At 34.4% G+C, this 23,237-nt stretch overlaps 3 protein-coding genes and 1 pseudogene across 6 annotated transcripts; 3 read left to right on the top strand and 1 right to left on the bottom strand.

The window, feature by feature from the left end:
• The first annotated feature begins 1,370 nt into the window (after positions 1-1,370).
• LOC146900831 (Clathrin adaptor complex small chain family protein) lies at positions 1,371-6,171 on the top strand. Its single transcript, XM_085733854.1, has 8 exons — positions 1,371-1,536; positions 1,695-1,781; positions 1,877-1,919; positions 2,344-2,405; positions 2,914-3,010; positions 4,935-5,005; positions 5,416-5,507; positions 5,727-6,171. The coding sequence occupies exons 2-8, from the start codon at positions 1,713-1,715 to the stop codon at positions 5,791-5,793; spliced, it is 501 nt and encodes a 166-aa protein (XP_085589980.1). The 5' UTR covers positions 1,371-1,536; positions 1,695-1,712; the 3' UTR covers positions 5,794-6,171.
• Positions 6,172-8,082: 1,911 nt separating this feature from the next.
• On the top strand, positions 8,083-10,305 carry LOC146900830 (UDP-glycosyltransferase 72B1 pseudogene; annotated as a pseudogene). The gene has a single exon (XR_015021040.1). The product of XR_015021040.1 is annotated as a UDP-glycosyltransferase 72B1 pseudogene (transcript).
• Positions 10,306-12,287: 1,982 nt separating this feature from the next.
• Positions 12,288-18,184, top strand: LOC146900829 (F-box/kelch-repeat protein At3g23880-like). Of its 3 annotated transcripts, XM_085731272.1 has the most exons (3): positions 12,288-12,609; positions 12,853-14,070; positions 14,287-14,630. In XM_085731272.1, exon 2 carries the CDS (start codon positions 12,921-12,923, stop codon positions 14,058-14,060), a length of 1,140 nt encoding a protein of 379 aa, XP_085587398.1. In that variant the 5' UTR covers positions 12,288-12,609; positions 12,853-12,920; the 3' UTR covers positions 14,061-14,070; positions 14,287-14,630. The 3 variants fall into 3 exon arrangements, with proteins under 3 accessions (XP_085587398.1, XP_085587399.1, XP_085587397.1); XM_085731273.1 differs by lacking the exons at positions 12,288-12,609; positions 14,287-14,630 and adding an exon at positions 18,079-18,184 and having other exon boundaries at positions 12,783-14,070; XM_085731271.1 differs by lacking the exon at positions 12,288-12,609 and having other exon boundaries at positions 12,783-14,070; positions 14,287-14,325.
• On the bottom strand, positions 14,678-21,947 carry LOC146900828 (uncharacterized). The gene is made up of 15 exons (XM_085731270.1): positions 21,464-21,947; positions 20,422-20,601; positions 20,202-20,259; positions 19,375-19,425; positions 19,079-19,161; positions 18,161-18,248; positions 17,168-17,209; positions 17,012-17,086; positions 16,858-16,926; positions 16,272-16,387; positions 16,022-16,134; positions 15,674-15,753; positions 15,364-15,484; positions 15,198-15,264; positions 14,678-15,095 (listed from the first exon to the last, which is right to left on the bottom strand). The coding sequence occupies exons 1-15, from the start codon at positions 21,883-21,885 to the stop codon at positions 14,966-14,968; spliced, it is 1,695 nt and encodes a 564-aa protein (XP_085587396.1). The 5' UTR covers positions 21,886-21,947; the 3' UTR covers positions 14,678-14,965.
• Between the last annotated feature and the right edge of the window lie 1,290 nt (positions 21,948-23,237).

The raw sequence follows: 23,237 nt of genomic DNA, 5'->3' as shown, positions 1-23,237 counted from the left end.
TGCTGTGTTTGGTTCCAATGAAAGAAAGGAGAGTGGAAGAGAGAGAGTGGAAATATATTCTTTCCATAGTTTGGCACACCATCATACAACCAAGGAAAGAAAGTTTTGGCTGGGTCCCACGGCAGAATTGTTTCTGCACTCAGGAGAGCAGAAAGTGGAAAGATTCCACTATTCTTGCTGCATTTACCGAAATGCCCTCCTGTTTTGTGTGTTTTTACAACACATATTCCAACTTTTTCTATGCTATTTTTTATCTTTTATGTAGGGATATTTATGTCAATTTACTAACAATATAACTATCTTTCCTTTCACTTTCTTCATACTATCACTCAAACCAAACAACTAAATAATCATCTCACTTTCCATTCACTTTCCTCATACTTTCTTTCCTTTAACAATCTTTCCTCTTACAATCTTTCCTTTCACTTTCTTTGGTGATCCAAACACACCCTTAAGTTTTGCACCTGTGGCAGTTTTGGCCCCAAAGCCAATTTTGACTCGGTCTACGCTGACGTGGCACCCTAAGTGAGGTGCCAGTGTTATTTTTTTATTATTTTTTTTGCCTTGGGGGTCAAAACTGCTACAATTGCAAAACTTAGAGGGCGGTTTTGTAGTTTTTTTCTTAGGGGGTCAAAATCGCAACTTCGTGAAAGTTAGGGTAGCGAAAACTGCTATTAAGCCTACTTTATACTCACATTGTAAACGGGCTTTACTTTTCTGCCCTTATGACACAATTCACCTAAATCATAAAAAATCACATATTTGAAACAAAATCATACTTTAATTTATCTTGCTTCTTTGGATAAAAATTAAAATGAAGGAAACCGATCGTTACTAATCAGAGAGGAGACGTCTGATACGGTTGTTCAAGGCATTGAGAGTTTCTAGAACGACGAAGGAGTGTATCTGTACACACTCTGACGTTCAAGTCAATAAAAGCTTTAAAATAAGGTTAAGGGTTTAGATAAATTGTACATTTTGGGAGTACAAGGAGTCCACTTATACAGTGATGAAGTGCACGAGTCGTTGTAAGACATACCGTGGCATTCGACGGTTACATAAATATGGGAATTGTATTCGTCGAGGCAAGATTCTCGCTCGCGTGGGAAAGATGTTACCATCAGTGGCGGAGCCAGAAAATATGAATAGTGGAGGCACACCATTATGTGTGGGTGTGTGTGTGTGTGTGATGAGTGATGTGTGATGAGTATATGAACAAAACATGTAGATTTTAAAATAGAAGATCAATTATATAAGCGTGTAGATATAAGGGATCAAAATTTTTATTCAACTTTATTATTAAAAAATTTGTTTGGAATATTTAACAAATTCTTTTTGAAGGATTATTATTTAACAAATTTTATTTCCCTGAAAGGAAAAAAAACAAATTATATCGTGTAGAGAGCTCCTAGTGTGAATTATTGAAACGGTGCGTTTCATAAAATTACTTTAGCGAAATCCTTCTTCAAACTGAGCCTATCGGCGATTAGTTCGATCAGAGACTCCACGCCGGCACCGTTACCGGCGACTTAACTGGTACTTCCAGATCCCTTAATCCTTCTCAACACTATGATCTCTGTGTAGTTGATCCTATTCATCTCACGATTCGCTTCATTTTCGTAATTCTCATATTTTTCCCTATCATTCATCCAAATTTATGATTAGTAAACTAAGTTTGGTTTACTTGTTTGCAGAAAGTAAGTAATAACAAAATGATAAGCGCAGTGCTTGTGATGAACACACAAGGGAAGCCTCGTCTAGCTAAATTCTATGAATTTCGGGTCACTCTCTCTTCATACCTTTGCCAATTATGTTTCAAAAAAAATTCTTTGTAAATGCAATTTTATAACATTGTTTTTGTGTTGTGTTAGATCAGCCTGCGGAAAAACAGCAGGAAATTATTCGAAATGTGTTTGCAGGTTTCTCTATCTAAACTATATTTTTTTTTTTTAGTAAACCAGCAATTTCGTACCAGACTTTGTAGGTTGCTCTCAAATAGGTCCCTAAGATTTGAACATTTCAAAAAGGTCGCTAACACAGACACTTTCAAATTTAACTTAAATTAGTCGTTTTGAGAGTATGTTAGTGACTAAATTGATAGTGAGTTGTTGAATATAAGGACCAAATTGAAAGTAAGTAGTTAAAATGTAGGGACCTAATTGATAGTAAGGGGTTAAATATAGGGACCAACTTGATAGTTTAATAGAGTTAGGGATCTATTTGAGAGCGTTTTACAAGTTTAGGACTAATTTGATGGTTTACTCCTCCTTTTTGTGCATGTGTGTGTTTGTTTTATTTTGTTTTCTAACTTGGTTTCTTATGTGAATTTTGTTGCTTTTGCAGTCTTATGCAGTAGACCTGAACATGTTAGCAATTTTGTGGATGCTGAATCCTTCTTTGGCCCGGTATTTTGTTCTTCCATTTTATCTTGCTTTAGTTTTGATTTGTCAGCTTCATAATTTTCCTATCCTAATTAACATCAAAGAGACATTGAAATTAACCAAAAAAAATGCTGTGATTAGGACTTTTTCTTTGAGTTGTTTGTTGATACTGTAGTGTACCTGTGTATAAATATTTTATGCTGTTGTCTTATCGTGGCATTTGGTTGAAAGAGAAGGTCGAGCAAAGCTAGAACTAAGTTACCATGAACTTGTTTTCAAACAAAAAAGTTAGAATTTGGAAGGACTAATATGGGACGTGTGCTTTATTGAGATTCAGTGACATGCTTTTAAACCTACTATTGCTCTCACATCTCAAATATAGTAGTTTTCTTATTTTGGCAGCCAACTAATGTTGGTGTTACTTTGTTAATTTATTTTAACAATCATGTGCTTTTTCATTGAAATAATATTAATTCATTCTTATACATGTGAAGAATGGAAGTATGAATTCGTTTGTTTTATTATTCTTCAGGATGCTCGCCTTGTCTACAAGCACTTTGCAACTCTATACTTTGTGTTCATATTTGATGGTTCTGAGAATGAGCTCGCTATGCTTGATTTGATACAAGGTAGATTCCTGGACAACTTTTTTTTTTTTTTTTTTTTGCATTGCATTAGGGGTCAAAATCCAAAGGTGTCTTTTTCTATTTAAATAATTTTACATAGTAATGGGTTAATTGCAATCCTTTGGTGTTCTTGGGTTTCAGATGTCTTGAGAAGTTTTTCACAGAAATTACAAACTTTTGGCTGACAACTGAAAGCCAACATAATCCGACAATATTATATGGGAGTAGGGATATTTTAACTCCATAGATTTTTAATTGACTGTGGATAGAAACCTGTTAAGCCTGCTAATGATCTATTATAATAACATTAAATTTTAAAATTAAATAATTGTAGCGCAATGATGCAACACTGGTTTTACACATAATTTGTTAGGAACCCAAGAATTCGATTCCAAACAAATTCCCCAAAACTGGACAGAATTGACAAATCAAATGAATAATTCCTTTCATAATCTTCTGGTATCATCACTGAATGGAAATAATAGGAACATGATAACCTTGCACTCAAGGTTATCCCAAGGGAGCACTCTCCCCTCGCTATTTATGTAGGGGAAGACCACAATAGAAGCTGCTTTATATCGGTGATAGGTTGAGGACTCGGAGTGATTGGAGTTAAACTACAAAATTGTGGTTATAATTTTTGGAACCTTGTGGGTCTGAAATGATAACCTATTTAACACTTGGAAACTTAACAGAAGGTGTCATAATAAAACTTAACTGACAAGAGAGAAACTTTTCTAGTACTTCAAACATACCGTACTATGCCAAAGCTAACTAAAATAATTAAATAAAGTTTGAAAGCTATTCCCTGCAAATATTACATAAAATATTAATTATATAATTATAATTCACACTCCCTAAATTGGCACAACGGTTGGAATTGTTTCCATGAGACCTGCACATAGTAGGAGTGTGTTGTCAAATATCAGCCATGGAGGCACCATGGCAAATTGTGGTGGCAGATTTTTTTGACAACCGCCATGGCCAATCTGTGAAGGACTGCGGTGCCTGTGGCGCTTTATGGCAGCTTTATATGGCAGATTTTTGGCTTTCCTCCATGGTCTGCCTTTGACGATACTCGTAGGAGATTTATAACATCAAGCTTCCCTTTTCACCATTAACTTTACATATCTTGAATCAAACACCCATTGGTATTCAATGTCGAATGTGAAGTAAACCTTGGGAAAAGTACAAAAGTTTGAAAATCTGCTGCATATCATCTATAACCTGTAAGTTAGAGAGGTTTAGAAGTGTCGTAACATTGTTTAAAAGAGTTAAGGTTATTAACCGACAATGTTAGCATTGTTCAAAATGGTGAAGATATGATTGGGTTTACCTATTAATTTGATTAAAAGATAATTCTTTTGATGGTGGTTCCCATTATTGATCATTCCAATCTCCACTAGACTGAACGATGTCATTTGATCCACATATGTAGTAGACCAAACATCATTTGATGTCGCTTAGTTGTTTCATACACCATAAGCATGCAACAGAATTGATAGATAAAACGATGATATGCAGCAGATTTATATTCTAGATTTTTTTATTTAGAAAAAAGTTCTGGGGTAGGTAAGTTATTAGTTCTCATAGATAAGCATGGAAAATGTTGTTGATTCAAATACCAAATTAGCACAAAAACTCACCTTTTTCTGAAGAACTTGATTTGAATTATTATTTGAGTTAAATGTTTTTTTGATTCTGCAATTTTTACTTTTGGAGCTGTGGAAGTTAACAGTTTTAATAATCTATTTAACTTAATTCAGTCATTTTATCTAGCCATTTCAACTGTATTGCATGTTTTATGATGGATTCTAGTGGAATAATTATTTGCATTATGCAAGACCAGTCATATTTTGCAACTTCTTTTTACATGATTGTTAATTTAATGTGGCAATTTGCTTACCTTGTCCCTTTCTGCCTTCAGTCTTTGTTGAAACACTGGACAAATGCTTCAGAAATGTTTGTGAGCTTGACGTAGTGTTCAACTATAGTAAGGTAAGGTTGTTTGCTTTGTGCCCTTGACTATAAATAAATCATATATTCCGTATCAGTCATAAACTGACTTGATATAGCAATCTAATTTATAGCACCAATGAACTAGAAACTGTATTATGATTTAGGGTAACATATTCTGCTGCATATATATGGGATTTTCTGGAGTGTGCTGCAGTCTGCGAGTTTGACTTGTTAAATTCTCAAACAAATTTTTGTTTCGAGCTACCCCGCAGTCAAAATTGACAGTACTGTTTTGATATTTTATTTTTCACTAAATATGGGTTGTTTTGGAAGCACTGACTTGGGAAATAAATCCACTCTTTTACTTAATAGCTCAATAGTGTCAATACAGTAATATTTGCATCTTAAATTTCCATCTTTGTGATCCTGAAAAATGAGTTTGCCTGCAGATGCATACTATATTAGATGAGATTATTTTCGGAGGCCAGGTGTTGGAGACAAGTTCAGCTGAGGTTCTGAAGGCTGTTGAAGAAATATCGAAGTGCTCTCTCTTTCCACTGGTTTTTAACATGGCTAATCTTTTTCACATTATAGTTAACTAGAAACTAAAGAATTTTCACTTTCAGCATAATAATAGTTTCTTAAATTTTTTTTTCGCAATAGAATCACGTGATAAATGAAATCAATTTATTTTACATTTTTTTTTGTTTTAATTTCATATTTTGTGGAAAACATGTACTAATTATTATATGCGAAGCAGGCTTGAAGCAGCATCCAGTGCAATCAATCTTGTTCCAAAATCCGTTTCTAGTTGGAGGTCTCGGTAATAATTAATTTTTCCTTTAAGATTACGGAAGGAACTGCATTGTTTGGAAAGCGAAGTATCTCTGGTCAGGGAAGTCAGCTTGGATGTGATTTTGTTCTTCTAATTGAAACAAAAACTGACACCCTTAACAAGCCGAGTTTTGACCATGGTTGCTACTGATGAGTTTGATAAGCAATTGGTGAATTTTTATTTACTGGCCATTCAATGTTCACAACAGATCCCAATTTTGGTTTATCTATTTGGCTGCATTGCCTTGAAATGTTCAGACTGTATAAATATATGTTCCTACATTTCCCTATTGTAATTCATGAAGAATATTGGATATCCTTTAACATATAGTAACTACTTGTGCAATTGTTAATATAATTTGGTAGATCAATTCCGTGATCCCTCTAACCAATACATCGCAAAAAGATCTTGTGAGAAATTCAACAATTCTAAATTAACGTTATATATATATATATATATATATATATATATATATATATATATATATATATATATATATATATATATATATATATATATATATATATATATATATATATATATATATATATGTGGGTTTTGTTACAAGCCACCCTTTGGTGGTGTCTTTTAACAAGTCACACCTTAAGGTGTGATTTTCACTTTTTAGTTATAACTTTGCTAAAAAACACCTTCATAAAAATAAGTTGGTGTCTTTTCGCAAATGCTCATAGAGTAACTTGATAAAAGACACCTTCATAAAAGGTGTCTTCTATCATAACCCTATATATATATATATATATATATATATATATATATATATATATATATATATATATGAGACAGGATCCGTTGACACCAGGTGTCAACGGATTCGTTGACACCAAATCCCAACCGTTTATTTTATTTGATCAAAGGGCTAATATTTATTTACTTGAAATCTCGCATGATCATTACTTTCCGCATTTTCCCTGATCTTTGTTACCTCTGGTTTTTCATATCTTTATCATGATGATTGCTCAGATTTCCCCATCTCAACCATCGGTCTCTTTTATTCTAAATGAAAATTACAGCTTCTTCTTCATTTCATTTTATTGTACAGGTTCAAATACTAAGAGAGAATTGTGATTTATTAGGCTGAAATCTATTTCAAAATTATAATTGATCAACAAACTGAATTATTTCAGAAACTCAATCTCCAAACCTAAAATTTCACAAATAAAATAAAACTCCTCAAAATACTTTTATGGAATCTTATATTTACTACTTTCCTCTGCAATTGCTATTGTTTTAATAAATCTGGCATAAATTGTCTTCATGGCCTGGAATCCATGCGAGGAATTAATCATGAGGGGCATATGAGTTCATATCATGAGTTTTGCTATAATATCAATTTATGAGTTTTGCTAAAAGAAAAAACGGATAAACGTTCAGGAGATGGAGAATGATATGTCATGTGAAGATATTATGAGTTTTTCTATAAAACTTTCAAATTATCGTGTAAATATACTGTCACTAATTAAGAGAAGAACGAGGATTTTTCAAGCATCGTAATCATTTTTCAAGCATCTCCAATTCATTTATTCAGTTATGGAGTATTTCAATTATTCAGTTATGGAGTATTTTAATTTTGTAGACAAGAAAACAAGGAGGATCATGATACGATCATGTTTCCAATTTGGGTTTTGTAATCATTAAATACATTAATAGTGTGTGATTAAAAGAAATGATGCACAATAAATAAAAATGTGACTCTATAATTAGCCTTTGATCAAATAAAATAAACGGTTGAGATTTGGTGTCAACGAATCCGTTGACACCTGGTGTCAACGGATCCTAACTCATATATATATATATATCAAGTTTTTCCTTCTGTGTTTTTTGTGATTTCGTCGTCTAAGTGTGGCGTTGTGTTTTTCGTCGCCTTGTGCGGCGTTTGATTTCGCGTCTTGTCGCGTTGTTCGTTTAATTCCTATTGAAAGATCTACATCAATCAATTACAAATTCAACCAATGATTTGGGCGTCAACGTTGCAGATCCGGAAGCATGTGTATTTCGGTGACTTAGGTTTTATCATATTATTTGTAGGCATTTTGCCGTTGTATGCTATTAACTTGGGTGATGTGAGTTTGTTCGCAGATTCACCCTTTACGTTTTTAGCGATGTTTCTATCTGATGTACATCGATTTCGATTTGAATGTATGAATATCGTTTTGTTTTTGTCAAAAAAAAACTATGTATTGATCTATGCGGCAAGACCCCTCCAACAAATATTAGTGAGTGTTAAACAAACGGTGTCAATATTATAGTGGAGTTGTGAGCCAGTCTAGCATTAAACTCATAAAAAATGTCTAGATCTATAACAATATATATAATTTAAATGAGCAACATCATAAACCATAAACCAAATCACTAATCTATAGCTAGCAACTCTCTCCAATTCCATTCCATGGCCGAAACAAAACCAACTAGTCATATAGTAGTAACCTCAATCCCTCTATTTAGCCATCAATCTTCTGTAATTGAGTTTTGCAAGAGACTCATTCAAGTCCATAACCACTTCCATATCACTTGCATCTTCCCCAACATTGATGCACCTATCCCAGCCACCCTCAAATTACTTGAATCTCTTCCCTCAACCATACACTGCACTTTCCTCCCTCCAATATACAAACAAGACCTACCACAAGAAGTTACCATGCAACTTGAACTTGGGGTTACTAAATCTATGCCATCTTTTCGCGAATCGTTGAGTTCGCTTTGCTCAACTTCAACCACCCCGGTTGTAGCAATGGTTGTTGATCCTTTTGCAAACCAAGCATTAGAAATAGCGAAAGAGTTCAACATCTTATCTTTCATGTACTTCCCTGTTTCTGCCATGACAACTTCACTACATTTGTATTTGCCAATACTTGATGAACAAGTTTCGGGTGAGTACATGGATCACGTTGAACCTATTCAAATTCCGGGTTGTATACCTATTTGCGGCCAAGATCTCCCTCGTACTTTTTTTGAAGATCGGTCTAGTACTGCCTACGAGACAATTCTTCGGCAAACCAAGAGATTCTCTCTTGCTGATGGTGTATTGATTAATAGCTTCTCAGAAATGGAGGAAAGTACAGTGAGAGCCTTAATGGAAAAGGAGCAGAGTAACAACAAACAATTAGTTTATCTCGTTGGACCGATCATACAAACAGGTTCAAATGAGTTAAACGAATCGGTGTGTGTAAAGTGGTTGGAGAATCAAAAACCAAAGTCTGTTTTGTATGTGTCCTTTGGAAGTAGAGGCAGTTTATCTCAAGAACAGATCAATGAACTAGCTTTAGGGTTAGAGTTGAGTGGTCAAAAATTCTTGTGGGTTTTGAGAGAACCTAGTAATTCTGAAATTCTAGGTGACCATAGTGCTAAAAGTGACCCTTTAAAATACTTACCAAATGGGTTCTTAGAGAGAACCAAAGAACAAGGGTTAGTAGTTTCTTTTTGGGCACCACAGGCTCAAATCCTAAGCCACACTTCAACTGGTGGATTTCTAACACATTGTGGTGGGAATTCAACACTCGAGAGCATTGCGTCAGGAGTGCCAATGATAACTTGGCCGTTGTTTGGCGAGCAAAGATTGAATGCTATTTTGTTAATAGAGGGACTTAAGGTGGGTTTGAAGGTAAAATTTAATGAGAGTGGCATTGCAGAAAGAGAGGAAATTGCTAAGGTGATTAGAGATTTAATGTTTGGTGAAGAAAGAAGTGAGATTCAACAAAGAATTGAAGAACTTAAATATGCTTCTACTGCTGCATTAGCAGAAGATGGGTCTTCCACAAGGGCACTTTCTCAACTTGCCATTCGAATGGAAAGCAATGCAAAGTAAAAAAAAGTATTGGTAATTTTATTTATACAATAATTTTTTCTACATCTGCAACATATTAATTCCGTTCAAAGTATGGTTAAATCATTTTAGTAGATTGTTAATTCAATCCACGGTCGAAATTGTGGTTAATTCAACTACATGATTAACCACAATTTCATAATTTTGCACGTGATCTAAATTAACTATATAGTCAGTTGAATTAACCACAATTTTGGATGCGATCAAAGTTATACAGATGTAAGGAAAAATTGGATGTTCAGAAACATTTTTAATCAAGTATTGGTGGAATAATAGAACGTGTGCGAGATTGAGAATTCATTTTAGTGTTTTTCCTTTAGTTGGTGACTAAAAGAAACAATCCTTGTTTCTTGGTTCTCTATAAGGAATCAGAATCTTAGGAAATTGTCTCATGTGATTTTCTCTCATGTGTAATCCAGACCCTCCATTAAATAGGTGAGATAATGTGTTTGTAATACCAAAAAAGGAGAGAGAATATAATTAAAGGTGGATAGTGGGGCACTGTAGAAAATAGGAGGAATCTCCACTGGAGAGGATCCACTCCCTGTTATATTGTTTTTTTTAACTAAAACATGTATATGGCATTTCATGGTTCAATACAGTTTTTTTTAGAGAAGTTCAATACAATTAGTATATCAATGAAAATATTTGAACTATAGCTATCAATTAGACTACCCTTGCAAAAGATGAGTTATCAAATTCGTTTGTCTTCTAATAAACTCAACATAAGGAGAAAAAAAAAATGTTTACAAACAACCATAATGTCTCTAAATTCAGTGATGTCGTTCTTATGCAAATACCAATCCAACTCAATCTGAGCAAAATGATGCTTCTATGTTACGCTTGTAAGGATCCATTGTTGGTATCGCCCCGCCCAGTTTGATGCAGCCTGAAATGATGTATTGACTGCGTTTTGCGTGTGCATTGCATTAGACTTTGAATAGCACAAATAACACACTTGGGAGATAACGATCGTTGTGCTCTAACAACTTTTTTTTTTATACTAATAAGTAATTTGACTAAAGTGGTTAGTGAAACCCACTAAAGAAGGAATAGTTTAGGAGAACTCGAGTTTAATTGTTGGATAACGGAACTCGAGTTTGATTGTTGGATTACCAAACCCCTCGAACATATATATTATAAGTAAGGATAAATTTTTGAACGGTCTAAAATGGAATCCACTTATGCAATACCAACTGTGGATAAGAGCCTTGTATTAATTACCAACCGTGGATAAGAGCCTTGTATTAATTAAAATCGGTCGTCCTCGTGAACTTAGTTTATTGGTAATGACATTGCATAATATATGTAGTGGTCAGGGTTTGATCCCTTGACACCCCACTTATTCACCTTAACAGGTGAGTTTCTAGACACTATACTACTTGAAAAGAAAGAAAAAAATCGATCAAGTGCTATAACCATTTACTACCTATCAGTGGAGTCATACTTGCTCATCGAATGTAAAATATAGTCTTTTTTTTATCTATCTTTGATATATTAACATATGCTATAAAAGCACTTAGCATTTTCCATAAATAAAATGTGAAATGAATTCATCTGGCCTCTTATAAGATATTTTTCGTGGGGTTGTAGGATAAAATATAAAATGTGTTGATAGCGAGTATATCATATAAAATGCAACAATCAAACGGATGAGACAATCAAACATTGAATTGTATGAGCTATGAGTAGATAAATAACCTTAATTAATTTGCATGTAGAAAGTAAAATAAACTGATCAAATCTCAAGGTCGGCATCGAAGTATGACTAGAAGATTTTAATATTGTACTAATTTTTTGTCTACAAATCCCTGTCAAAAATATCAAATTGATGCGTGCGAATTTGAGTTTCCATGTGGTTATTTGAGTTTCCATGTGGTTATTGTCTTCTATCTGTCTAAAAAAATTATAATATTTTTTACTCAATTGATAATATTGACATTTGGATGGCACACTTGTTGGTGTTTAGAAGAAACTTACCTTGAAACCCAACATTTTATAATGCCATGTACCAAACTTTGAAATTAAATGCTAAAGTGACACTATGAATATAAAATAAATAAAAAATCCTGATTATATTGAATTAAATATCAAAATTTTAAAAGTCATGAACATGGATAAGATGATGACATATATCTTCCAACATAATTAGAGATTTAAATTCGAATTCAACTTTGAGCAAGCAACAATGTTAAATCTCTTAAGAAGAATTTTGCCATTTATTATAGTCTTATCCGACTCGAGTTGATAATATTGACATTTGGATGGCACACTTGTTGGTGTTTAGAAGAAACTTGCCTTGAAACCCAACATTTTATAATGCCATGTACCAAACTTTGAAATTAAATGCTAAAGTGACACTATGAATATAAAATAAATAAAAAATCCTGATTATATTGAATTAAATATCAAAATTTTAAAAGTCATGAACATGGATAAGATGATGACATATATCTTCCAACATAATTAGAGATTTAAATTCGAATTCAACTTTGAGCATGCAGCAATGTTAAATCTCTTAAGAAGAATTTTGCCATTTATTATAGTCTTATCCGACTCGAGATATTAGTCTTTGAAACATATGACGCCTCAAATCCCTCCAACACTATCATTAAAGTTGACGAAAGTTGCATCGGTAATCCTTTGGCAGTCTCATCTGAAGCATTGATGTTAGTTTACACTTTCAATTTCCTTCATATGTGAAGCCTGATTCATAATGTTTGTAACACTAAGAACATGCTTGAAATCAGATGATTACTTTCTCATGCTTTCTTCTTTTATAGTATGAATGAATGATTTATGCTTAAGGAGTTACGGGTTTGTAAAAACTTGAGCTTTTATCATAGATCTTGTGTTTGGAGAGGATCCTAATTAAGGGTCTTTCATTTTTGTTTATTGCAGTGATTGAATATATTGGCACTAATTACTACAGTACATAAACTGTGCAAGTTAGAGAGTTTGAGCTAGGTGTGTATAAAAATAAGAATAAGAATTATTTGATTGGTATTTTTGTTAGTCATATGATATATAATATCACAAATATTTCCCTTTAGGTTGTCAGATTCCTTGCTCTATAAAGCACCTTAATGTAATGTATTTGATTTTTCCCTCTAAGTCTTTACCATTTTTATTAGTCTTGCTTTGTATTCTATTTCCGTGTTCGTGTTAAGTGTTTCCTCTAACAGTTTCTTATTTTGTATGTAACTTCAGCATTTGCCCTCTATACTACTATTATCAGAAGAATCCTTTGTTGTTCGATTGAGTTGAGCTGAACAGAAATGAACCACGCAACCACTTCCACCAGGACTACACCATTACTTCCCACTCTACCCTTCAAACTGGTGGAAGATATACTGTATAAACTTCCTGTGAAGCTACTCCTTCAACTTCGATGTATATGCAAAAAGTGGAAATCTCGGATCTCGAGTTCTCAATTCACTGAGAATTACCTTCGCATGGCTAAGGCTTCCAAGAATCACCATCATCTAATGGGGGTGTGCCATGCAACCAATATGGGGAATCGCACTCGCGACGGCCTCCTTTATTATAATCCACGTTTCTGGTATTCCCCTATTCCTTCTATTTTAAGCATGTTGTCAATCTCACACACCTTAATCAGCATCCCTGATATTTTGAACATCAATCCCCTTTTGCGTGTTTCCTCTTACGATGGCATCCTCTGCTTCACCGTTCATGACCATTTCCCTCTTTTGTGGAACCCTTCCATTAGAAGATTCCGCTTGTTCCCCCCTGCGGAAAGTAAGCATCGCCCTATGAAACTTCATGGAAAAAGAGAAAAAAGAGTTCAAAATTCCTTCTATACCTTCGGATATCATCACCCTAGCTATAAGATTGTCGCCGTTTCTTCTTTCTTTTCTTCCCACACTAATAAAGTTAGTATTTTTACTTTGGGTACGGATTCTTGGAGGAGGATCGATGACTTTCCATGTCTTGGCAACGTTTCTGAACCAGGACTATATCTGAGTGGGACCGTTAATTGGTTGGTATCCAATTTCATTGTTTCTCTTGATTTGGCGTCTGAGACATACAACCAGCTTTTGCTTCCTCCTACTACTGGAGAGGGTCGTGTGACCTTGGGGGTTTTGAGAGACAGCTTGTGCTTATGTGCAAGTAATAATGATATGCATGTGGTGGATGTATGGATGATGAGTGAATTCGGAAATAATGACTCATGGAATATAGTGTACAGTGTTCCTTACATGGGAGGAGATGAGGTTCCCAATGCCAAGGCTTTATACATCACAGAGGATGAAAAATTGCTAATGTATTATCGTCATTCAATGCCAAGGAAGTTGGGTCTCTATGATTCAAAAACTGGTACTTCTCACATGTTCGAGCATCAAAACAGGAGTTGTATGGATCCAATAGTCTACCTTGAGAGCTTCGTATCACCTTGAGCTACACAAAGTAAGTATGCTAACATGACTCTTCCTCGTATTCTTTTACATGTATTAAAAAGGTCTGATTAATCTCTCATTCTGTGTTTTTAAGGCTTTGTCCATAAACAGATGATTATCTGTGTGTGCTTGTATTATTTTATACAGAATTGAATCTCATACATATTTGTTTCAAGTTGTTAATTGGAAATTTCTGCTAAGCACTACCATATGTTCATTTTTATAGGTTAGACTCTTCAATGTTGGTCTTGCATTCATCATCCTAATGAATATAAAAAATTTAAAATTAATATATTGAATTCTAATTGAAAAAAATTGAATTTTTTTAAAATTTTGCCAAAAAGAAAATGAAATTTGAAATTAGTAAAATTTGAAACATATGACACCTCAAATCCCTCCAACACTATCATTAAAGTTGACGAAAGTTGCATCGGTAATCCTTTGGCAGTCTCATCTGAAGCATTGTGGTGTATGGTGTTCTGATTTTTACAGTTTTATCCCGGCTCAGCTAACATCCTCCAAATTAAACTTTATGGCATTCATTAAAGGCTTTGTAAATAATGGCGACACAAAAAAGGTCATTTTACAACCGTTCTAAGTGCTAGAAGAGGTTAAAATTGCCAGAAATATAACTCAGTAATGAATTTGAACCAATGTATAGCAAAATTGCCAGCTTGTCTTGAAGGATTACAGGTTCAAGTTCTCTAAAATAAAATACATGTTACAACATCTGCAAACTTGTGCAATTGTTAATATAATTCGGTAGATCAATTTTGTGATCCATCTAACCAATACATCACATAAAGCTCGAGCATATAAATACCGCTGGTACCACTGAAAGAAATATCTTTCCAACCCTATTTGCAGGCATTAACAACTTGGGATTGAGCTACAATTATCATCACTCATGTTTTTCTGATATCCTGAAGAACTAGATGGGCAGCATTGCGTCCAGGTGCTCCCATAACTCCACCACCAGGATGTGCTCCACTTCCGCATAAGTATAAACCTTTAAGTGGAGTCTTATAGTTTGACCTAAGTCCAAATCAACAAAAACAACCAAGTAATTATCAGCTATATGTCAAAAAATGGAAACAGATTCTAAATTTCTAACACAAGTCACTTGATTTATTTTACCATCCTTTTACAGGTCGCATGAGGAAAAGAGAATCCAAACCCATAGCACCGTGGAATATATTCCCTCCTGTCAAAAAACCGGTCAAATGTTAGTAGTGACAAACTGACAATGTACTAGTGCTTTCTAGTAGAACATCAACTCATACTGAGAGAATGGTTTTGTTACCTGTCAAACCGATTTCCCTTTCAAGATCTGGTGGAGTCAGCATGTCATAACCAACGACTGATGTGCTGAAACCAGGTGCATATTCATCAATCAATGTGAAGCATTTTTGTGCAAATGATTCCTGAAGAGGAGGATAGATGAGATACAATGAAGCACCTTTTAATATAAAACATTCAACAAATAGTTTTAGCATCAAGCAGCCACGTGCAAACAGAGTGCATGATCAAGGAATAACAAAATAAAATTGGACACCGAAACGCATAACAAAATAAAAAAAGTAATGCAACTAGTACATCCAAAACAAGCTTACTCTGTACTCATGATTTTGCCAGTCTCCATCCGATGGTTTGTAGGGTGTATACTGCACAAACAGGTTTATCACATGCATACCTATGAAGAAAATAGATTTCATTAACTAGATGTTATAAACATGTATCAAAGATTATGAAGGGTCATTAACAGATATAATACGAGATGGGTGATAAAAAGGAAGTTATGTTGTTAGTTAATGGAATTTGGAAGATAAAACTAAGTCGTTTCAACAATGTGATAAGATAAATCAGAACAAATATTGCAAATGCGTTGAAAGCAAAGTAACTAAATTCCCTCTTATAAACAGAATGCATCAGAACATTCTAATATGCGAAATTTCAAGTACCTGGTGGAGATATAGTTTTGTCTAATACGGAAGGAATTGTCATCTCAATGACCGGTCTTCTTGATGGTATTCCATTCACCGAGTCTTGAGATGCAGAATGAATCTCCTCCATGCTAAATATAAATAGTCAAGGGCAAAGAAAAACTGACATGTTCTGAAAATAAACAAGCTGCAACTGCCCGTATAGAACACTACTAATTGCAAATGTTCTGAAAACTACACAGCATGAATCCATAGTGGGTGAGCATACCTCTCTGAACCTATATGAATAGTGCCAACATGCTCTGGGCCAGCTTGAGAATGATTTGACTTGCAACACTGAAATTGGGGCAACTTATCAACCGCTACATTTATTTTTGTGGTGGCCTGTTTCAGAAGATATTAACCAATTAATGGAAGAAAAAAAATTATGTGAAGATTTCCTCAAAATTGCGTCCTTATTTCCGCAAATTTAGTGAAACTGCGGGGGGAAAACAAATGTCAATGGCAAGCATCAAACTTAATCATATTTCATGAATAAGTAGTGGGAAAAAAGATAAAAATATTCAAAGGTTCATATTGTTTGTAAATTACAACTATCCTAGCACAGGCTTCTTGTTTTTGAAAATATTATCCCAGGTTTGTCATCTGTTTGATAATTTAAGAGATGCTATTTGAGTATTTTCCCATTGATGAATTCCATACATTCATCCTCATCAGCAAACAATCAAATATAAGCACGCTGTCTAGATATTCTAATCTTACCTATTCTTTTTAATGAAATGACACAAAGTAGAAATTGAGGGTATTAGAAAAGAAACATACTGAGAAGAAAAAAAATTAGTAAATTAACTTACAGAGCTGTAGTCAGAGTGCTTAATTGCCCGAGAAAAATCATCAGGGAGAACATTGTTGGGCACTAAATCCTGGTACATAATAGCTGATATTATAAATTAGAACCAAATACAGGTGCCAGAGAAATTTGAATTTACGGCTAGTTTGAGAATTTACCATGAAAGTTTTATAAGGTGTTGCATTAGACAGAACAACTGAAGCATGCACTTCAGTACCATCAGCAAGAATCACCTGTAAGCCATATTTCCAAAACTTATTGTTATGATTCACCATAAAAACCCACTTGATTGAGTAAAAACGGACAAGACTAACCCCGCTGACAGTGCTAGAGTTTTTGATCAACAACTGAGAGACCTATAAGAATGCAGAATATCACAGGTGGTTAGAACCTCAGCAGAAAATATAACGAAAAGGGCGGGGAGGGGGAAGTCGGAAAAGAGAAGAACCACTTATTGTCTTATCCCTCTTTTGTTTTTTATGAACTAAAATTATAACTATTTATAAGATATTTCAAGTTGTTTTTATTATTTGGTTAGGAATAAATTTAAGGGAAATGTTAACTAGTGCCCCAGGGACACTTGTTAAGAAAAACTAATATAGAAACTTTGCATTGAGAAGTGGTGAAAAGTAGAATATTCAACAATCAACAAGTTGTTTTTTATGAAAAATTTCTATTTTTACTTCCTTAACTAGTGCCCCGGGGGCACTGGTTAACATGACCCTAAATTTAATTAGGAAATAGTCTTTTCAACAATCAACTAGTAGATACAATAGCAACAGCAATCAAAAACCTTTGGCCAGTAGGTGGACTGCTGCAGGGATTAAATGATGGTCATATCCTGTTATGAATCATGTCTAAAATAGACCATTTATATCCAAGTTTCACGATGACCATTGTTGTGAATAGACGTATACACTGTAATTATGTGTGTAATAATTGTATCCAACCATTAATCAGGCCCGATAGGTGTGTAGAGTAATCTATATAAACATATTAGCGTCTGTAATCTATTTACTACTAAAATAATATCAGAAATATTTTCTACAACTATCCATGGTGCCTATAACCAATAATATGTTGATGTAAAATTCTGCTTGTTAGTTGTATTACCCTTGACAAATCTTTTTCTGTTTTCTGGTTGAGTTTAAGATCCAAGCCACTAAAATATCAGAGTCCGCTCAGAATGTGACAGTTTTTTTTTTTTTTCCTGAATCGGGCTCAGAATGTGACAGTTGATGCCAAATATGGAGAGACTAGGAAGAAGTCAATTTGAAAGCTAATAGAGATTATTGATGATGACAAACCTCGGCATTCGTTGCAACATGTGCTCCAGCTGCCACAGCAGCACTAGCGATAGCCTTGGATATTGAGCCCATTCCACCTTCAACATATCTACATTGAATAATGGCATGTTATTGACTCACTTTGAATAAACAGTATAAAATAAAGCTATAGTCAAAGGATAGCTAATTAATTGAAAAATGTCTAAACTATAAATTAGGTAACTGTTGGTCAGAAGTTATTTGAGAATATCTTCTTCAGCTAGAAATGCCAGTGATATTTATTCAAAAGTATGAATGTAATTGTATATATGCATGAAATGCATGTTTTTCTCTGTACAAAAAAGAAAGACAGCAGTGGAGACGAAAGAAAATTCCATTCAACATTGAAGAAGATAAAAAAAATAAAAAACGAAAACTTCATCTTGGGGTAATAGGGTAGTGTGTAGGTTTTAGCATACCACCAGTAATTTGTGATGCTAGGGATATTGCAATACTTAATAAAACTACTAAATTTATTGTTCAGAATAAAGGTCAAACATGAAATGTAAATTCTAGTTTCACAAATGCTAAGGAATAATTATATTGATGTCTTCTTTTGGCCCTGAAAGAATTGGGGCTTAAGGCAAAGGTACTTTTACACAGAATTTTATGTGCCACCCCAAGCTGCATAATACTTACATGTTGGATTGGCAGGTATTATTAAATTTTACTATTTTAGACCCTTTAGCAGCATGTTTGTTGATAAATTTAGAATTAGGAAAATATTATTTCAAATTAATCTAGCAAAGGAAAAATATTTTTGTGTAACATGCACCAAAAAGTACTTCTAAATTTTATTTCAAATTATTCCAGCATAGGAAACGTATTTTTGGCAAATAACAGTTTTCCATTCTCATTATGCTCATTATAAAATATCAACCTAGCAACAGAGATACATACGACCAAATTCCACGTTCTCCATCAGATTCTCCCATTACATGATGTAGCAGAACATAACCACTTCCTGGGGTGTGGACACTGGCCTGCATTACAGATTTAGAAATATTACATTCACCATGAAAGATGAAACATTTCTATTCATTTTTTATTGGAGAAACCGAGTAGGATGGTTATACTACAATTTATAAATATCGAACACACACACACTCTCTCACAAACAAACACACAAAGAAGGATGAAGAAAAAAATGTTTTTTCAATATGATGCATTTTTACACTAGAGATAACAGCTCTTACCGTAGATCCTATCACAGCATCTGTTGCAAGTGTTGCCTTCAGAACATCTGCCTGCAGAAATAATGTCAAACAAAAACTAGATATTACACCACTAAGTGAAGGTAAATATAGTAACAGAAACTTACAGCAATAATCAAAAGATGTATAAGAGTTTTTAACGAAATGGTCTACCTCAACTTTAAAGTCATTATAAGGGGTACTTTGCCCATATATCTAGTCAATGAGGGCTCTCAACAGGCCCTCTTGAACACAAGAACGAACATCTAGAGTATGAAGTTTGCAGGACTAGACATCTATGGGTAGCCCAATATTAGGTTTCCAATAGGCTTCAATTCAACATTAGAATTGAGAGCGAACTAGGCTTAACTAAACCTAAGAAATCAGCTTAATTGTGCAGGATTTCCCAAGTCATTACATAGGCAACTTTAACCATATATTGAGTGTGGGATCTTAACAAAATGTAATAAAGGAATAGATGCCAATAGATGGAAGAACTACTACAGGATGGTGTCATGTCATGGATGTAAACAAGATAATGTGCAATTTTGATTCATTAAACCAAAATGCAGCCAGTGTCTAGTTGAACTAGTCAATTAGGAAATTAAAAGGAAGTTCTACAAACTTCAGAGACACAAGATGTGATCACAGTCTAAAACCTAAGAGAATTAAGACATATGTACTATTTAAAAAGCATATTCAGAGTTTTCAAAATGAAGGGCAAAGTGAAAAGGAAAACGAGTCGTTCTTTTTTTTGTCTTTATATCTATCCGGTTACAAAAACGAGTCGTTCATTTTAGATAAGAATGTTTAGAAGACCATAAGATTACCTCAAACCAGTTATTCAATACTTTCGAAGCTGGGGACAACAAAAGGTCCATAAAGTCCCTGCCATATAAAAAAAACAGATATTATGTAGATTGTTGCTGCAATTCATAATTTTAAATTACTAGTTACTGTTTCAGTTAAGTATTCACAGCAATACCAACTTACAGCTTATAAAAACAAAAATTTGAAATTCATAATCCTAATATAGAAACAAACACCTACACCATATCTTTTTGCCCCATGGAGGCTGCGTGCCGCAAACAACTGGCCCAAAATACTGAATTCTGTAATTTATTCTTCAGTTGTTCATTAAGAGATGACTTATGTTGCAAAGATTCAGGTGGAGATGAATCCAGCACTAGATCCATGAATTTACAGAAGGTCTCAAGCTGACTCTCGTATCTGAATGATGAAAACAAAAGAATTAAGAATAATGAAAGGAACACATGGGCGAAAAACACAGACAAATCATGGCATTCAATCAATGCAGCTTTAAGATAAGTACGTCAAGTTGAATTCATCAAAGAGGCTAATAAACTAAGGAGAAAACTTAGGTGCAATTATATGGGTTCTTTTCATATGTTCTTAACTTTTTCTTTGCTTAATCGTATTTTCTTAACTTAACCACCCATGATTTCCTCAAATCTATAATTTTCTCAAGGATCGTTTGTACTAACCACAAAAGATGTATTTTTTTCTAAGTCAAAAACCATACAGAAAGCACGTAAGTAAATGCACCTCCAGAAACTAACTGAAGATATAACACCGACATATTTCCAAGCAAATTACATTAAGTACACACATTTTTTACAAGACAAAGCAAACAATACTTCAATTTTATGATTATCTAATCAAAGCTAATAGATCATAATCTAGATCTATTCTATGGCATTGTATTGTCTGAGTAAACCTTCAATTCTATTTAGTCCTTCAAAGATTAATCACATTAATCATTTAATTTAAACTAGTAACATTAGAATGCCACTAATAACATAATATGTTGGATTTAAGTTGTAGACACCGACAGTGCAAAGCTTTTTTACACATGTGTCCAATCAAATTACTTCGTGATGCTACATTTTTATGTTAGTTCCTACAGTATCTCTGCAAATACCTACTATATGTTTTGATTGGATGCATGTGTAAACAAGTTTTACACTGTCAGTGTATATAAATTAATCTCTAATATTTTAGTCCTACAAAAATCAAAATTCACACAAATAGCACCAAAAAACATCAAAATTAAGAGATAAAAAAAATATACTTGGGATAAGCTTCTGCGTCAGCTTTTGAGAATTTAGAAATTTGAGAGTGATTAAGATCCTTATCAGGTCCTAAGAGAAGATATCTTCCATCAAGACACGGTGTAAAGGACGACGGATTTCTCTTCAGAAGCTTCAATCCATGCTTTGCCAACTCCAGTTCATTGATAACTGCCGGTCGGAGAAGGCTTTGGAGGTAACTGCAGCGAGAAAACTTGAAACCTGGAATAAGCTCCTCAGTTACGGCGGCGCCGCCGATTATGTGGCGGCGTTCGAGGACGGCAACTGAGAGACCTCCACGTGCTAGGTATGCTGCTGCTGTTAGGCCGTTGTGGCCGCCGCCGATGATCAGTGCATCCCATTTCTTGTCCGTCAATGCGGCGGCGCTGCCGGAGATGGTGGTGGTGAACTTCCTTCGCCACATTTGGTGTGTTTGTGATGGACTTGAAGAAGGTTTTGGTTTCACTCTCGAGAGTGTTGACTGATAAATGTATCTTATGTTTTTGGAGTTTATTTATTGGGGAATTAGTCACTTTAGTCCCTGAATGGGGAACGATTCGTCAATTTAGTCCCTGAATGCAGATAATATGCAAAACAGTCCTTGTATGGTCAATTTCAGGGACTAAAGTGACTAACGAAGTCTACATTCAGGGACTAAATTGACTACCGGAGTCTACATTCAGGGACTAAATTGACTAAAAAAGTCTACATTCAGGGACTATTTTGCAATTTATCTGCATTCAGGGACTAAATTGATGAATCGTTCCCCATTCAGGGACTAAAGTGACTAATTCCCCTTTATTTATTACTTCTGTTTAATCACTCTTAAACAGTGGTATTTAATTTTACACATATATTTTTGGTTTAAATAAGTTTTTTATTCCATGGATATCTTAAATTTTATTTTTAGTTCTTTAACAAAAAAAAAACTCAGTTGGGGATGGAGATTGACTTGGTTGGTATTGTGAATTTGTATGTTCAATATCGGGTTCCACTTGTGTAACATTGGCCATTTTGATGTTATATAACATTGCCCAATCAGGGTGTGCCACGTGGCACACCCTTTTTTTTTTTTTTTTTTTTTTGAAGAAATCAAAATGAAATATATTAACAACGGCAGTGTAACACTCCTAAGTACAAGGTGTACCTAAGGAGCCACCCCGGAAACAAACAGTCAAAGAAAGAATTTACAAGAATCAGTCGATACCCAAACAATGTAAAGGGTCCGACCACCAATGATGATAACCATACACAAACGTGGCATTATGAGCCTTTAGCCACCATAAAGAATGATATTTTGCCTTTTCTACTAGTTGCTCAATAGATGTTTCTATGCTATTAAATACCCTGTTATTACGTTCCGTCCACAGAAGCCAAACACACAGCAACCAAATCAATTGAAGAAACGACCGACGAGCCTTCGAGTAACCTGAATAATGAATAAACTGATAAAAATGGTCACGAATGTTTTGAGGATCTGCGCCACATATGCCTATCCAAGACCGGATACGCTGCCAAAGAGCACTAAAAACCTCGCAATGCAAGAACAAATGTGATGCTGATTCTGCTAATCCACAACCCGTACTGCAAGTGTTGTCCGAAGCTTGAAGACAGCCGCGCCTCTGCAAATTCAATTTGGTGGGTAACCTATCCTTCAACAAGCGCCAAGCAACAATGGAAACCTTCGAAGGAACCTGCTTATGCCAAACCAGTTCATCTGTTTGTACAATTGTGTTGGAATCTGGTGTTGTCAGAATTTGATATGCCCCTCTCACA

Source organism: Medicago sativa, chromosome 8 (assembly GCF_051527215.1).
Source record: "Medicago sativa cultivar Bolivia chromosome 8, Bolivia_mono, whole genome shotgun sequence".
Lineage (NCBI taxonomy): Eukaryota > Viridiplantae > Streptophyta > Magnoliopsida > Fabales > Fabaceae > Medicago > Medicago sativa.
Note: the sequence above shows the minus strand (reverse complement) of the source record. Positions and strands in the feature narration are given on the sequence as shown.

Bases quoted from the DNA above. Each gene is read 5' to 3' on its own strand.
- LOC146900831 (XM_085733854.1), top strand. From the start codon at position 1,713: ATGATAAGCGCAGTGCTTGTGATGAACACACAAGGGAAGCCTCGTCTA. The intron at 1,920-2,343 runs GTTTCTCTATCT...TTGCTTTTGCAG, and splicing joins TATTCGAAATGTGTTTGCAG to TCTTATGCAGTAGACCTGAA. The intron at 5,006-5,415 runs GTAAGGTTGTTT...GTTTGCCTGCAG, and splicing joins TAGTGTTCAACTATAGTAAG to ATGCATACTATATTAGATGA.
- LOC146900828 (XM_085731270.1), bottom strand. From the start codon at position 21,885: ATGTGGCGAAGGAAGTTCACCACCACCATCTCCGGCAGCGCCGCCGCA. The intron at 20,260-20,421 runs GTAGGTGTTTGT...TTTATATGGCAG, and splicing joins ATGGGGCAAAAAGATATGGT to GGACTTTATGGACCTTTTGT. The intron at 16,135-16,271 runs GTATGCTCACCC...ATTTATATTTAG, and splicing joins ATTCATATAGGTTCAGAGAG to CATGGAGGAGATTCATTCTG.
- LOC146900829 (XM_085731273.1), top strand. From the start codon at position 12,921: ATGAACCACGCAACCACTTCCACCAGGACTACACCATTACTTCCCACT.